The 13,982-nt window shown below is 39.8% G+C and overlaps 1 protein-coding gene across 1 annotated transcript in view; it reads left to right on the top strand.

Moving 5' to 3' along the window:
• The first annotated feature begins 8,362 nt into the window (after positions 1-8,362).
• THOC1 (THO complex 1) overlaps positions 8,363-13,982 on the top strand; it is a 50,770-nt gene continuing 45,150 nt past the window's right edge. The window contains exons 1-4 of the mRNA XM_039217686.1: positions 8,363-8,444; positions 10,835-10,908; positions 11,004-11,064; positions 12,274-12,340. Coding sequence (XP_039073617.1) covers positions 8,391-8,444; positions 10,835-10,908; positions 11,004-11,064; positions 12,274-12,340 — 256 coding nt within the window. The 5' untranslated portion in view covers positions 8,363-8,390. The remainder of the gene's footprint in view (positions 8,445-10,834; positions 10,909-11,003; positions 11,065-12,273; positions 12,341-13,982) is intronic.

Genomic DNA, 13,982 nt, shown 5'->3' with positions numbered 1-13,982 from the left:
TCTCTAAACTATCAATAATAACAAATATCCACTATGCTAAGTAAAAGGCTGAATTAACTCTCTATTCTTTTTAAAAGAAATATTATATAAATACTGTATTATGACAAGGTAATCAAAGAATATGCAATCAAAAATGTAGGAGGAAGCATTATGGATAGATATTAGGTAGTTATTCTGAATTTCATGTTTGTGACATATGTAATGGATTGTCATTCTTTTCTCATTCCAAATATTCACTTCATATCTAATTTTTTATTTGTAATTTTGTTATTCTTCTTAAAGACTACCCCTCCCAAATGTATAACCTTCAGGCTGGATCTTTTGACGTATGTCTGTTTTTGTTTCTATAACCATAATTTTTAATTTACTAGATATATATGTGTAATGCTTATACATATGGCCTTTCTCCCTCCATATAAACAAACATACACATGAGAGAGACAGAGACATGAGATTTTGCAGTTTTCCTGTCTTCTAACTCTTGTTACATGAACTTATTTTTTTCTTATTATCTCCAGTGATCTTGGGGGTATATTATTTTAGATTCTACTGATGATTATCATTTATGGTTTTTAAATCTATATGCTTTAATCTAGACTTTTTGTGCTTACCTAAGAAGCTACTACAGTGTTTATTTTGGCCTCCCCTATGTATGGTTAAGAATTCAGCACATTTCCTCCCCTTATATTGGACATCCCTTGGACCCACTTTTTACTCTAGCCACTGCTGACAGTCAGCTCCACACAGCCAGATTCACCTCAGCTGCATCATACACCTGTTTTTTCCACCCCAAGGCTTCTCTAATATTGTGCTCTTGCAAAAATCCCCTGTGGGAACCCTCTATGTGCTCCTGCATGCACAACAATGATCTCCCAGAAGTCAGCTTTTGATAAACAGGGATTCAAAGTCAATGCATAAATGCTTTCCTCCCCTTTCTTTGGGGAGGCACTTTTGAGGCACATTATATATAGCTTCTCAAAAGATTCCAGTGCCTTTGAGCTCCATTCACCCATAGCAGTGACTGATACTATAGGGTACCTTTGTAATGGCTTTTTCTCCTGTTTCATTCTCCCTACTTCCAATGCTTCCTTGGATCACTTTTCAAATAAATTATGTGGACATAAGTCTTTAATTTACTTTTGGGAGGTAGGGTGGTAATCCAAACTAAAACACTCTTCTTCCACCTTGCTCCACAACTTCCCAAGCTTTGTTGACATAAATTGAGGTCTTAGAGTCACTATTACTGTAGAAAAGGAATCCTATTTATCAGATCACTTATTGGTCATGTAATGACAGGCTCATATTCATGTCTACGGCCATTCAAGCATTCAAAGCCATTAAAGCCATAAGGCTAAGAGGAGGCATGCTCATTCCTTTCCTGTGCATTGAGAAAAAGATCTATCACTGCTCAGAGGCAAAATCCAACTACAGACTTCACCTAGCTCACAGGAGCTCACCTAGCTCACCTAACTACAGGTACAGTCCTGCTAGACCATCATCTCCAGTACACTGGATCATTTAAAAGTCAGTCTACCCCATTCAGAACATCAGAATGAAATGGCCCAGTCTCCACTTTGTGGGATTGAGAAATGAAAAGGAAATTAAACCTACCTCAGCTCCTGCATTAATTGGGACTCTTTGATGGCAAACAAAAAAAATCCAACTCCAAACAGCATTAAGCTATTATAAAAGGGAATGGTTTGTGTTAGAAGATGCACTGAAGTAGTCATCTCACATGGAAAAGCCTAGTGCTCCAACTCCTCTGCAGTTAACTCTTCCCAACACTCTCCCATCTCTTTCTCCCCCTGCACCTCTCCTCCCCCACTTAATATCTTTCTCCTCCTCTTTTCAGTTCCTATAGCCCATCTTTCAACACTGTTTCTGTGTGTTGGGCTCATTTTCTTTCTGCAGATGGGCTTAATCCAAGTGATGGGAAGATGGCAACATTAGGTCAAAATTCATCCAGCCCCTGAGATAACAGAGAATTGTACTGAGCAGCCAGTATGGCCAATGGATATTATCCTACTGACTGCTCAGCATCCAAAGACCCTTTCCAATTGAAGGGAAATCCCAAATGGGGCACATTATAGAAGCTGAAAGCAAGAAGGGATGGGTATCACTTTTCCTGTTCTCTGGAAGCTACAGCATGAACACAAGACCTGAGGATAGCCAATCAGATACTCCCAGCCATGACCTCAAACCTAGAGGAAGAGGTACAAAATTTTAGGGCTGGAGATGATGCAAGGATAGCTGCAGCAGCATGGTGCGGTGGTGAGTGTTCAGTGATGTGATGGCAAATGTCCATGGCCCACAGAAATCAGGAAAAGAGCCAAGCCATTGGAGATGGTGTTAGCAGGGGCATCTTAAGACTGATGGTATGTCTTGCTTCCCATGAGGCCTGCCCAAGCTTTATTTCTAGCCTTTGTTGTATAAGCTTCCTCCAAATAGCTTACAAAACACTAACCAGAGAATATTTCTATTGTTTAAAAAAAAAAAAAAAAACAAAAAAAAACTCTGACTAACGGCAGTCATATTTTCCAGACACAGAAGAAAAAAATTCAAAAACTTACTGCTATCTCGGCCTAGTCATATGCCCACCACTGTTCTGTTACAAGAATGGGATGAAGCGGGGTGGGTATGGCAAGAGGAGTGAGAAATGTGCTGAACAACCCCTGCAATAGCTATTAGGACTGAGCAATCCTGACCTCCATTTATAAATATGAATACATAATGAAAAATCACCAGTAACATGAAGTAGAGCAGATGCTCTACACAGTGGAAGCAAGGTGGCCAATAAAAGCAAATGACTCTCCTCTGAAACAGTTTATGCAAAAAATAGAGAATTTTTAAAACAAACTTTTGTTGTGTTCAGATTCCAGAGAGCTATAGCATACCGTAGAGGAGAATGAAACCCCAGTGAAGGACAAGGTCCTGAACAATCTGGCCCTGTCCATTTGTCCAACCTCATTGTCCGCTGCTTTCCATCTTGCTCACAAAGGCTTCTTTCAGTTCTCAAATATGCTGACATCCTTCCTAACACAAGCCATTGCACATGCTGTTCCTTATACCTGGCATGTTCTTTATTGCCTTCCCCTGCAAAATCCCACCCTCATAATACACAACGAATCCCTTTCCATCCTGTAAGTTTTAGCTTACATATCACTCCCTCAGAGAAGTCTTTCCTTGACAACTCTATTTACGTATTGCCCTAGCACTGTCTGCTGAGCTTCTCACTCTTTGATTTCAAGTGAACTTAGGGCTAGGTTACTTCATCACTGTTCAAGTTTTCACCTGCAAACTGAGAATTATAAAGAGCAAATCTTTTAAGTTTGCTGGGAAGTTTAAAGGAGTTCATACATGTAAAACATTTAGAATTCAAGCACAGAACAGCACTCAATAGATGCTCTTAGTTCTGGCACAGCATTTATCGCACAATGAAATTGTTATATTTTTATTTACTTTAAAAAAAAAATCTGCTCTTCCACAGAATAAAAGCTCCATGAAAGAACTCTTCTATTCACAGTGCTAGGTTCATATATATATTTGTTGAGAGTAAACAAATGAAAATATTTTCCAAAAATGAATGAATAAAACATTATTATATGAATACACTAAGATACTGAGGTGGCCCTGGTAATGCTCCACCCAGATCTTTTTGCTGCAGGGAGCACAAATGACTGATAGCCCACGCTGCTAACCTCTGGACCCACTACACTGGCACAGAGGCCAGGCTTGCTTTCAGAGGGCTATTTCTAGTCAATGACTGAGCATGGCAGAGGTCCTAGTTCAGGCTCATTCTGGCAAACTACAAGAGTCTTCTGTACAGAAGTTTGACCTGAGGACTCCTTATTGGCAAAACCATACCTTTCTTGGAGCTGTGTTTCACTCAGAAACTTCCTACCTAGCCCTCCTTCCTTTCTTCTCCCACAGATATCAGTCCTGTGTTGTGGTCCATCAGCTTTCTGCCTGCTGCATGACAAATTCTTACACATCTAATCCCATGTTGGCGTCTGCTTATTGGTAGAACCAAACTAACACAATCAGAACCTTCAGAAGCAAACTCTGAGGTGAGAATTTATGAGCAAATGATTAGGTGTTGTCAGGAGTAGCCAGTAAGGGAGAAAAAGAATCAGAATAGGGAACAGGAACAAGCCAAGCAACGGTACAGTTTCAGGCAAAATCTCTGCTTAACCCTCGAGGGAAGTTAGGCTTACTAGAGCAAGAAGTCATCCATTCTGTGACTTCTACTCTCACCTTGAATTATGTTCATCTGTGTGGTTCAACCAAGCTCATGACACAGGATTTTACAACGTACATTAGATAATGACATTTACAGTACTTAAAGTCTAATAAAATATAATACTGCGTATATAATCCAATAATATTGTATTTGTGCCTGGTAGATAGTAGGCACTTTGTAAATATGTACTGGAAAACAGTACAATAATAACAGTATAAAATGCTTGAAAATTGCCACCACCCTATAAAAAATATAGTACTCATAGTTTTCACAGAATTCCTCTTTTTCCATAAAAATTAAGTCCCAAAATATATACACAGTGCCATGTCTCTTCCATTTCTATTCTTCGCAGTTCCACTCCTCTCCAAATGCAGGAGTCTCAATCTTTTTGCTCAACTTTGCTTCTCAAACATCAGCTCCCTATCAATATAATTATTTCAATCAACTCAAGTTACAGAGAGAAAGAGAAAGATGGCTAAGGGCTCAGAACCTGAACCAGCAAAAGCTGCAATCCAACATCAACATCCTAATGTAGCTGCTGATCACAGAACAAAAAGTTTTCCTTTGCCCTGGACCAGAGGATAAAGACTAGAACAACAGCAGACTAAGCTGCCTCCTTGGTCCTCTTCTGTTATCACTCCAATGGTAACTTGAATCCAAGTGAGAGTACTCCAAAGAAAAGGAATAATGGTGCGAATGCTTAGAACGGATCTAAACCACTCAGCCTAGACTTCCCCATGGAGGGTATTTCCTAAGAGAGGCAGTTTCTGGTCCATCTTACCTCACTAGGAAAAACAGATGCTCAGTAGCTTTAAGTGAAGATGTTATGCGGCATCGGATGCCTGCCCTTTGAGTGTTATTACATACTTTTGAAAACTCGTATGTTTTGTTTATTAATGACAGTGTGATATTCACCCATATCTAACTGTAAGGAAATAGTTATGGGATATTAATTAGGCCTGTGGCTTGGTAATGATTCAAGAGTTAAGACTTAAAAAAAAAAAATACAGGCTTTGGGATTAAAGGTAGGCCCAAATCCCAAACTGGCTTTCTCTAGCCATGTGATCTAGGACAGCTGAACCTGTTTCCTATTATCTAACTATGTGCAGTGCTGTTGTAAGGAATAGAAATACTACAAGAAAGTGTCATAAGGCAGTAGTCATTAAAACTTGACCATTACCCATGACAATATGGCATACTGTCACGAGTGTGATGAACACAAATTTTGGAACGAAAACTCCTGGGTAGTCTTATTTTGCTGATTCCCTCTATCTACCTTATCTCCATGAGTTTGCTTCCTCATGGATCAAATAATTGTAGGATAATTGTATTACCCACCTCAAAATATCATATAGACAGGCACCTGGGTGGCTCAGTTCGTTGGGCGTCCGACTTCAGCTGAGGTCATGATCTCACTGCTCGTGAGTTCAGGCCCCGTGTCAGGCTCGGTGCTAACAGCTCAGAGCCTGGAGCCTGCTTCAGATTCTGTCTCCATCAATCTGCTCCTCCCCTGCTCATGCCCTGTCTCTGTCTCTCTCTCTCAAATGTGAAAAGTAAAACATATAAAAAAAATATATAGGGGCGCCTGGGTGGCTTAGTCGGTTAAGCGTCCAACTTTCGCTTGGGTCATGATCTCGCGGTTCGTGGGTTCGGGCCCCGCGTCGGGCTCTGTGCTGACAGCCAGCTCGGAGCCTGGAGCCTGTTTCAGTCTGTGACTCCCTCCCTCTCTGACCCTCCCCTGCTCACGCTGTCTCTCTCTCTCTCTCCTAGAAATAAATAAAAAAAATTAAAAAAAAAATTTAAAATCTCTTAAAAAAAAATATATAGAGGATCAAATGAGGTACTACATGTCAAGTACACTCAAAATTATGAAACATTAACATGATCTAAATGCTTAACTATTTTACTATAATGATTTTTGATAGACACCTTTTAAAAATGCATTCTTGGCCTTATTAAATATAACCTTATCTTGATTTCTCAAAATCATACCAATGTCTTTGACGTTCCTTTTTTAAGCTAACATCAGATTGCTGCCTTTTTAAAAACAGGTTTTCTTTTTAAATTTTCATTGTGGTAAAAAAATACTGAAAATTTAGTATTTTAATCATTTTTAAGTGTACAATTCAGTGACAGAAGTACATTCATACTATTGCACAATCATTATGACTATCTATTTCCAGAGCTCTTTCATCTTCCTAAGCTAAAATCTGACTCATTAAACAATAACTCCCCATAGTCACCTGATGATTACTTTTTTTTCCTACTCTTTCATCTGGTGTTTGCTTCACTCATTAGCAGGAAAAAGGCTCATTTCTCTCCTTCAGTCAAAAATAAACTGCCAGTAATAACCTGCTATAAAAGGCATTTTTAAACCCCTAACATTCTTTGGCCTCAAACAGTAATACAATCTGGTTCCAGCTTGACTCTTCAGCCCCATTTCTGTGTAGAACCCAATGTTAAAGGAAAAATAAACAGCTTTGATTGTGCCTTCTCCCTTCCACACTTCTGTTCATACCATTTTTTCTATTTGGAAGATCTCTCCTATTCACTCTTTGCCACTCCTATGTTTGTTGGAATCCTTCAAGGTCCAGCTTATAGCCTCCTGGAACCTTCTCCAGGAAGGTTCCTTGACCACATGTGGTAATGGTTCTCTTTTTGATCACTTATAGCAACTATTATCTAAATTGCTGATAAAATTGTATAGTTTTATTTCACACCAAATAGAACTCCTCAAAAAAGAATTAAGCTATATTATTTTGTTCAATCATTTGTTCAAATATTTATTATTCATTCAACAAATACCACCCACTGTATACAAAGTGCCTAACAGATGTTTGCTGACTAAACAAATAGAATTCTAAGTCATGGGGCTTTGGTGAATAAGTCAATAAACTCCAGGTCTTATGCTTGAATTCTTGTAAAAAAAAATTTTTTTTTAATTTACCTCTCAGGTCTTAGTTGTGCTCCAGATAGTTAATAATTATCTGTAATATAATAATAATCCTATTACATCAGCTACTTATTAAATCAGCTAATACCAATTTATTTAGCCAATATGGAAACCTAAGACCTACTTGAATGATTCTGTTGATTCTAAGACTACAATGCTCCAGTAGCCACCACTGTTCACACTTCACACTTACGAGCAAGATTATGCAAAGTTATTTGTTAGCTTCCTGTATTCTTGTTAGAGGTCAATGAAGGAAACAAGGTACACATGGAAGGGAAATAAGAGAGGGAAGCTCCTCTCATTTAGGTCAGTGCTGCTTTCCCCACAGCATTTAAGTCCAATAGAGAAAGTTACTGCCCTTTGGCTTTTCATTGGCTAAGCCTCTACAGTGAGGACAAAGGGTTTTGCAACTGGGGTCTCTACCCTGGATGCAGCGCCACCCATTTTCAAACGAGCCCCGAGTTCTGCATTCCTCTTCCGTCTTTCTCTTTCAGTAGACACCTCTAGTGCAGCAAAGTTATCTGATACCAAGATATTGATGATGATACTCATATTTCCATCATAAACCACATCTGCTTTCACTGTTTCATTCGCGCTTTTCGACAGTTTCATGATACAGGCATTTTTTTTTCTTTCACAAAAGACAGAACTGCTCCTAAGATACAGAGCCCATGACCTACAAAGGCCCACGAACTACTCGGCAAGGCCACAGCTGAAGCCACTCCCTCCAGGAAAACAACTGAAGTCCGGAGATCACAAGCACTGCCAACACTTCCCCAGCCTGGGGCACTGCCAGATAACCCACCAGCTCAGGATTCCTGGGCCGCGGTTACCTTCCCGAGCAACCCAGTGAACCTTACTACCCGCCATCCACCCGGTTTCCCCAAAGCAGGAAAACCACACTGCGCGCGTCCCGGCCTATTCCCTGCCCGGCCGCGCCGAGCTTACAGGGCGAGGCTGCTCATATACCGTCACCCCAAGGGTTCCCCACGAATCCGGACTAGACACGGTGTTGCTGACTCAGCCTTCCAACGCCCCGCTGAATTCAAGTCGCCGCGGAAGCTCCCAGCTGTCAGCCGACCCACCCCTAAGCTCACAGGCCGCTCTAGCCGAACACAGAGGCAGCAATCTCGTTACTCCTGCTTGACGTCATCGGCGAGCGCCGCAGCGCGGTGGCGGGCACGCGCAGCCGAAAAGATGTCTCCGACGCCGCCGCTCTTCAGTTTGCCCGAAGCGCGGACGCGATTTACGGTGAGTGGACCGTGGGAGAGTGCGACCCTAACCCGGCTCTATCCTTTTCCTCCTCCCTATGAAAATACTCATATTTTGCTCTGGGGTAAAGCGGGGACGGAGGTGTATAGGCGCGGTGTCGGCTCCCGGCCCCGTCGGGGGCTGGGAGATGGGAAAGACGCATTACTTGCCTCTTCCGTATGTCCTGAGCTGTCCGCCTCCGTCTTTCTGCAGGCGGGTCTCTAGAGAGAACCCCGCGTTCTGGGCGCCTTTGTGCCCTGCGTGGGGGGCTTATCCCCAGACTACCTCCCGTGCGGTCGAGCTCCTGTGCAGTGCTCCCTTAGCGGAGCAGGTGTCTCCAAAATTGCTTAAGGGTGAAGGCGGGAGTGGTTTTAGCCGAGAACTAGCTCCCGCCCCGCCTCCTAAGCTGCGGGAAGTGGTGGTTCTGGCCGCTTATTGACCACCTTTTAACCCACCATATCTCTCGCCTAAGAAATTAACGAGGAGATACAAAGTAGGAAAAGGCAAACAGAGATCAGCTTGGGAATTGTTGCCAGATGTCTTTTTATTCTTACACAATGAGGAGGAGTACTTTCATCATTTGGGAAACACCTTACAGAGCGTTCATGTTAGCTTATTTAACTCTTAGCACTGTGAAGTAGACAAAGTTCTGTGAAGCCTGGTAGGTGACACCACCATCCACCTGGTAGACGAGACCACCCCCAATGCCAGAGTTCAGTGGATATACTTCCCTGTTGTTTCTGACTTCAGACCCAGGATTCTTTTTATGTTGCCCATCATGGCATGAAGAACCCTGTCCTAAGTTGTTTGCCTATATTTGTCTTTAGCATTTGCGCCAATATTTCAAATCATGATTCAACTATTGAGATATTTAACTCTGCTTGCCTAGTTATAGTGACACCAGAATAAAAATTCTATGAAAGAAAATTGATTTTTTTTTCAGTTTTCTTGTGTGCAGGTTATTTTTTCCCCCATACAATGAGGGTTTGTTAATCAGGTTATATCTTATTTATGTCTTCAGAATCGTTTTCTTTCTGTGTATTTTGCTATAATCCCAGGTGCTCTGAAATACTGCTAAGAATAACTGTTAGAAATATCCAATATCGTATTTGTCCCAGAGGGGACCATTTAATTGGAGATCATCTGGTCCAGTGCTTCTAAAGTTCAATGTGCAGTGGGATTATTTGGAGATCTTGTTAAATGTAGACTCTTGTTCAGCAGGTCTGGAATGGAGCCTGAAAGTCTGCATTTCTAATAAATTCCCAGGTGATGCCACTGCTGCTATTAGTAATAAGCATCTACAACAACCCCCTTATGTAATTGGTGAGGAAATTGAAGCACAAAGAGATAAGGAGATATGCCCAAGATAACAGTGTATTCTTGGCAAAGTCAGGAATGGACATTTCCAATATAAATCTAACTCTTGGCAGTGAAGAGATAACTTTCCAAGTGTATGTGAATTTTCATGGAGTGAATGACTTTGCAATATTTTTGTCTTTGATATTTCTTTTTTTAAGTTTTATTTTTAAATCTCTACACCCAATGTAGGGTTTGAACTTACAACCCGAGATCTAGAGTCGCATGTCTACCAACTGAGCCAAATCCCCACTTTGTTTTTTTGTCTTTCAGTTATGACTACTTTATGACAATTAGCAGGCATTCAGTGTTGACTATGTGTCAGGGACTGTGCTGAGCAAACTAGAGAAGGTAGGACTTGAGTTGGGTCTTGAAGAATGGATAGAATTTGCATAAGCAGGTGGGAGGAGCAACATGAGTGAATACACTAGAGTGAGCTTGGCAGAAAATAATGTAAAAATGGCTAGACCTTCGTGGAGAGTATAGCTGTAGTGGGAAATAAGGTTTGATAGGGTGAAGGAGATAATATCAGGGACTTGAGAGGGGGCTGTGAAATTTTGAAACTAAAGTCTATAAATAAAGAACCGAGATTTCAAAAAAAAAAAAAAAAGCAAAATACTCTCATGTATGTGATATTTAAAGCAATGGTAGGTGGGAACACCTGGAATGAGAAAGTCTAGTTGGGAAGCTCTTGTCAAGTTTAAAATTATTAGAGTCTGTATCATTAAGTGGTATTTGCATAAGAATTACTAATGGAGGGGCACCTGGGTGGCTCAATCAGTTGGACTCTTGATTTCGTCTCAGATCATGATCTCATGCACCCTGACAGCATGCAGCCTATTTGGAATTCTCTCTCTCCCTCTCTGCCCCTCCTCTGCTTGTGCTCTCTCTCTTCCTCAAAAACAAACTTAAAAAAATAATTACTGATGGGATGACTGATTTTTCCCAAGTATAAGCATTTCTAGTTAGACACACTGCTGATAAGTAATAATAAGCAAAAATCTTCCACCTATATGCTATTTTTATTTTTCTAGAAGTCTACCAGAGAAGCCCTGAACAACAAAAATATCAAGCCATTGTTGAATACCTTCAGCCAATTACCTGGCAGGTAAGGCATTGATACCCATGAAATATTACTAGCCGAGATCTTTATACTTACCTTGAGCTGTTTAAAACAATTCAGGTGTCTTTTGTTTTTAATAGTGAAAATGAAAAAAAATGTACCCTTGACCAAGCTTTCAGAGGTGTTCTAGAAGAAGAAATTGTAAGTATGTTTTTCTCTATTATTAAAATTTTGTTGATAAATTAATAAATGTTATTTTTGAAATTGCTTTTATCTCAGAATGGGTATTTAAGATTATTTTTTCTATAGTGAACTTACTACTTTGTGAAAGCTGACTTGCTCACAATATAGGGATTATGTAATTGTTGAGGATTTTGACAGCACAAGCATAATTTAAGGGTTTAGTTTTAACAAATGATCTCTCTCCAAGTGAATATAAGAATAGTTGATATGAGATGTTCCTGAGCAAGAACTGGAAGTGGTAGGTGAGCCCTCCTACTTTGCTCTATAAACAGTGACACATCCTTTAGTAACATGAAAGGTCTAGTCCAAGGATGTTCAGCACAAGAACCGGGATTCCATGCCCTCATTTTCCTATGGCATCCTCATCACTAAGCATACAAAAATAGCTAGAGCCTATCCAACTTCAGTAGAGAAATTTAACATAAACGTGAAAACTGAATTTATTTACCATTAGTGAGACACCCAAAGGAAAGCTTTCAGCAGTTTATTCTTGGTTAAGTAAAGGTTGTGTCCCAAGAATCTGGATTCTTTTCTAACGTCTATCATACAGTGTCCCTTTCTTTTGAACAATTCTGTATCAAACTCATTTTTTTTTCCTCTTCTTCAGACCTAGTCACTTATGCATTGTGAGGCATTGGACAAGTTACTTTGCTTTACTGAGGCCCAATTTCATTTGTAAGAAGGGAAATAATATTCTTTCAAGGCTTTTGTAGAAAACAACACTACTGAGCACTCAAAAAATGCTAGTTTCTATGATGTTATTGAACATAAGCACTACCTCCCTTCTATTAAAACCTTCAGACATATTGATGTACCAGTACAATTAATTACCCTGGCTTAGTCTTTGCCCTATGCCATTGATTGAGTTATGACCTCTGCTTCTCTACTTGATTAGCTTGTTGGGTTGTCATGCTAATGTAACCATTTTCCTGAGATCATTGGATTTTAAGTGAATCACCTGATTATGATTTACTTTATCTACTCTGACAATTAGTGATTCTATTACTATTTTTCATTTTTTGTATTTTCATCTTAGAAAGTAATTTTGTGTAAGAAATATGTTTATCTTATATTTCTGGTAATTTAGTTAGAAAAGATGTTTTTATTGTTATCAAACTAGCCCGGACTCTGGCTCCTAAATTAAATTGTTTTCTCCTCTGTTGGTAGATAAATCACTCATCATGTGAAAACGTTTTAGCTATTATTTCTCTTGCTATTGGGGGAGTAACTGAAGGTAAGTACAGTTGTTGGTTTTTTTTTTTTTAAATAATCATGGATGTGACATGCTTTATTTAAAACTTATTCTCCCCATACCTGTCATCTATTTGAGTTTGTTCATTTTTCAAATTCTGCCTACCACCTTTACCAAGAAGTTATCCCAAAGAAATTAACTCATGCTTCTCATCTCTAGTATGCAGCACACATTTTGGCACTTTCTTTGTTCTCCAGTTGTGTCATTCATTCAGTAAATATTTGTTGAGCATCTACTATGTGCCTGGTACAGAGCTAGGACTAGAACATTCAGTGGTACAGAAAACACATTCCTGCCCATAAGGAGCCTAGTGGCTAATGGAGGAAAGAGATGTGTAAATTTTTTACTGTGGTATAATTATTGTGAAGTAGGAATGAAGTGTGGTTGAAGTGATTCTCTAAAGTGATTCTCTAAACTTGAAAGGAATAAGGAAGGTCTTAGAAGGGAAGCTGTAACAGGAGTTGGGATGTGAGGGGTGATTGATTTTGTTAGGCAGAAAGAGAAACGAATACACAGCTATGTAGAGGCCAAGTTCACCCTGGCTAAAGAATTGTGTAGAGCAGAGGGGTGAGAGGATGATGACAATGGTGAGGAAGGAAGCAGCACAGGAAGCTTAGGTCATTTGTGAAGGGCTTTGTATATTGTGCTTACAAGGAGCTATGGTGTAAGAGTTGGATTGGGAGAGACTGCTGGCAGGAAAAGTAGGTAGGGGACTGTTAAAATGAGGCAGTGGTGGTAGGGGATAGTTTCAAGACTGAAGAAAGCATTTTGGAAGTACACAGTGTTGAGGTGCCTGTGTGGCTCAGTCAGTTAAGCATCCAACTCTTGATTTTGGATCAGGTCATGATCTCACATTTCATGAGTTCGAGCCCCGCATCAGGCTCCGTGACAGTGTGAAACCTACTTGGGATTCTCTCTCTCCTTCCCTCTGTGCCCTTCCCTGACTTACTCTCTTTCAAAATGAATGAACTTTAAAAAAATTAACAAAAATTCAAAAAAAGTACACAGTGTCTATCTAACACATAGTGGGAGCTCCTTAAATATTTGCAGAAAGAAGCAATGAAAAACTAGTTCATCAGTACTCTTTAACAAATTTAGTTGAAGTATTCATTAATTCAGATAATTTATGTGAAAAGTACCTTTTTTATATTTATTTTTTTTGATAGCGAGAGAGAGAGAATCCCAAGCAGGCCCCAGGCATTCAGCACAGAGCCCTACATGGGGCTCAGTCTCATGAACTGCAGGATCATGACCTGAGCTGAAATCAAGAGTCAGTTACTTAACTGAGCCACCCAGGTGCCTCGGAACACATTAAACTTTTATACAAGATGTTCATTCATTCATTCATTAAGCATACCTAAATGAGTTATGCAGTAGAGTGTTCCTTGCCCAGTTTCTGTCAAACAGCAGTGTCTCCTTAGTTCATTGATTACCTTGATGTGTTGACTCTGGTAGACTAGTAATATTTTTAACACTTGAAGTTATACAGAGTCTATATTTAGAACTTTAAGAAAGATAAGAACTTATGAACTTAGTTACACTGAAAATAAAGTCTTAGATTTTATTTTTTTTAATTGGATGGGAAAAAGTCCTTGACAGAGATTATTCTTCTTTATTTGACATG

This window comes from Hyaena hyaena, unplaced genomic scaffold, assembly GCF_003009895.1.
Source record: "Hyaena hyaena isolate Hyena2069 unplaced genomic scaffold, ASM300989v1 scaffold_14, whole genome shotgun sequence".
Classification (NCBI taxonomy): Eukaryota; Metazoa; Chordata; class Mammalia; order Carnivora; family Hyaenidae; genus Hyaena; species Hyaena hyaena.
Note: the sequence above shows the minus strand (reverse complement) of the source record. Positions and strands in the feature narration are given on the sequence as shown.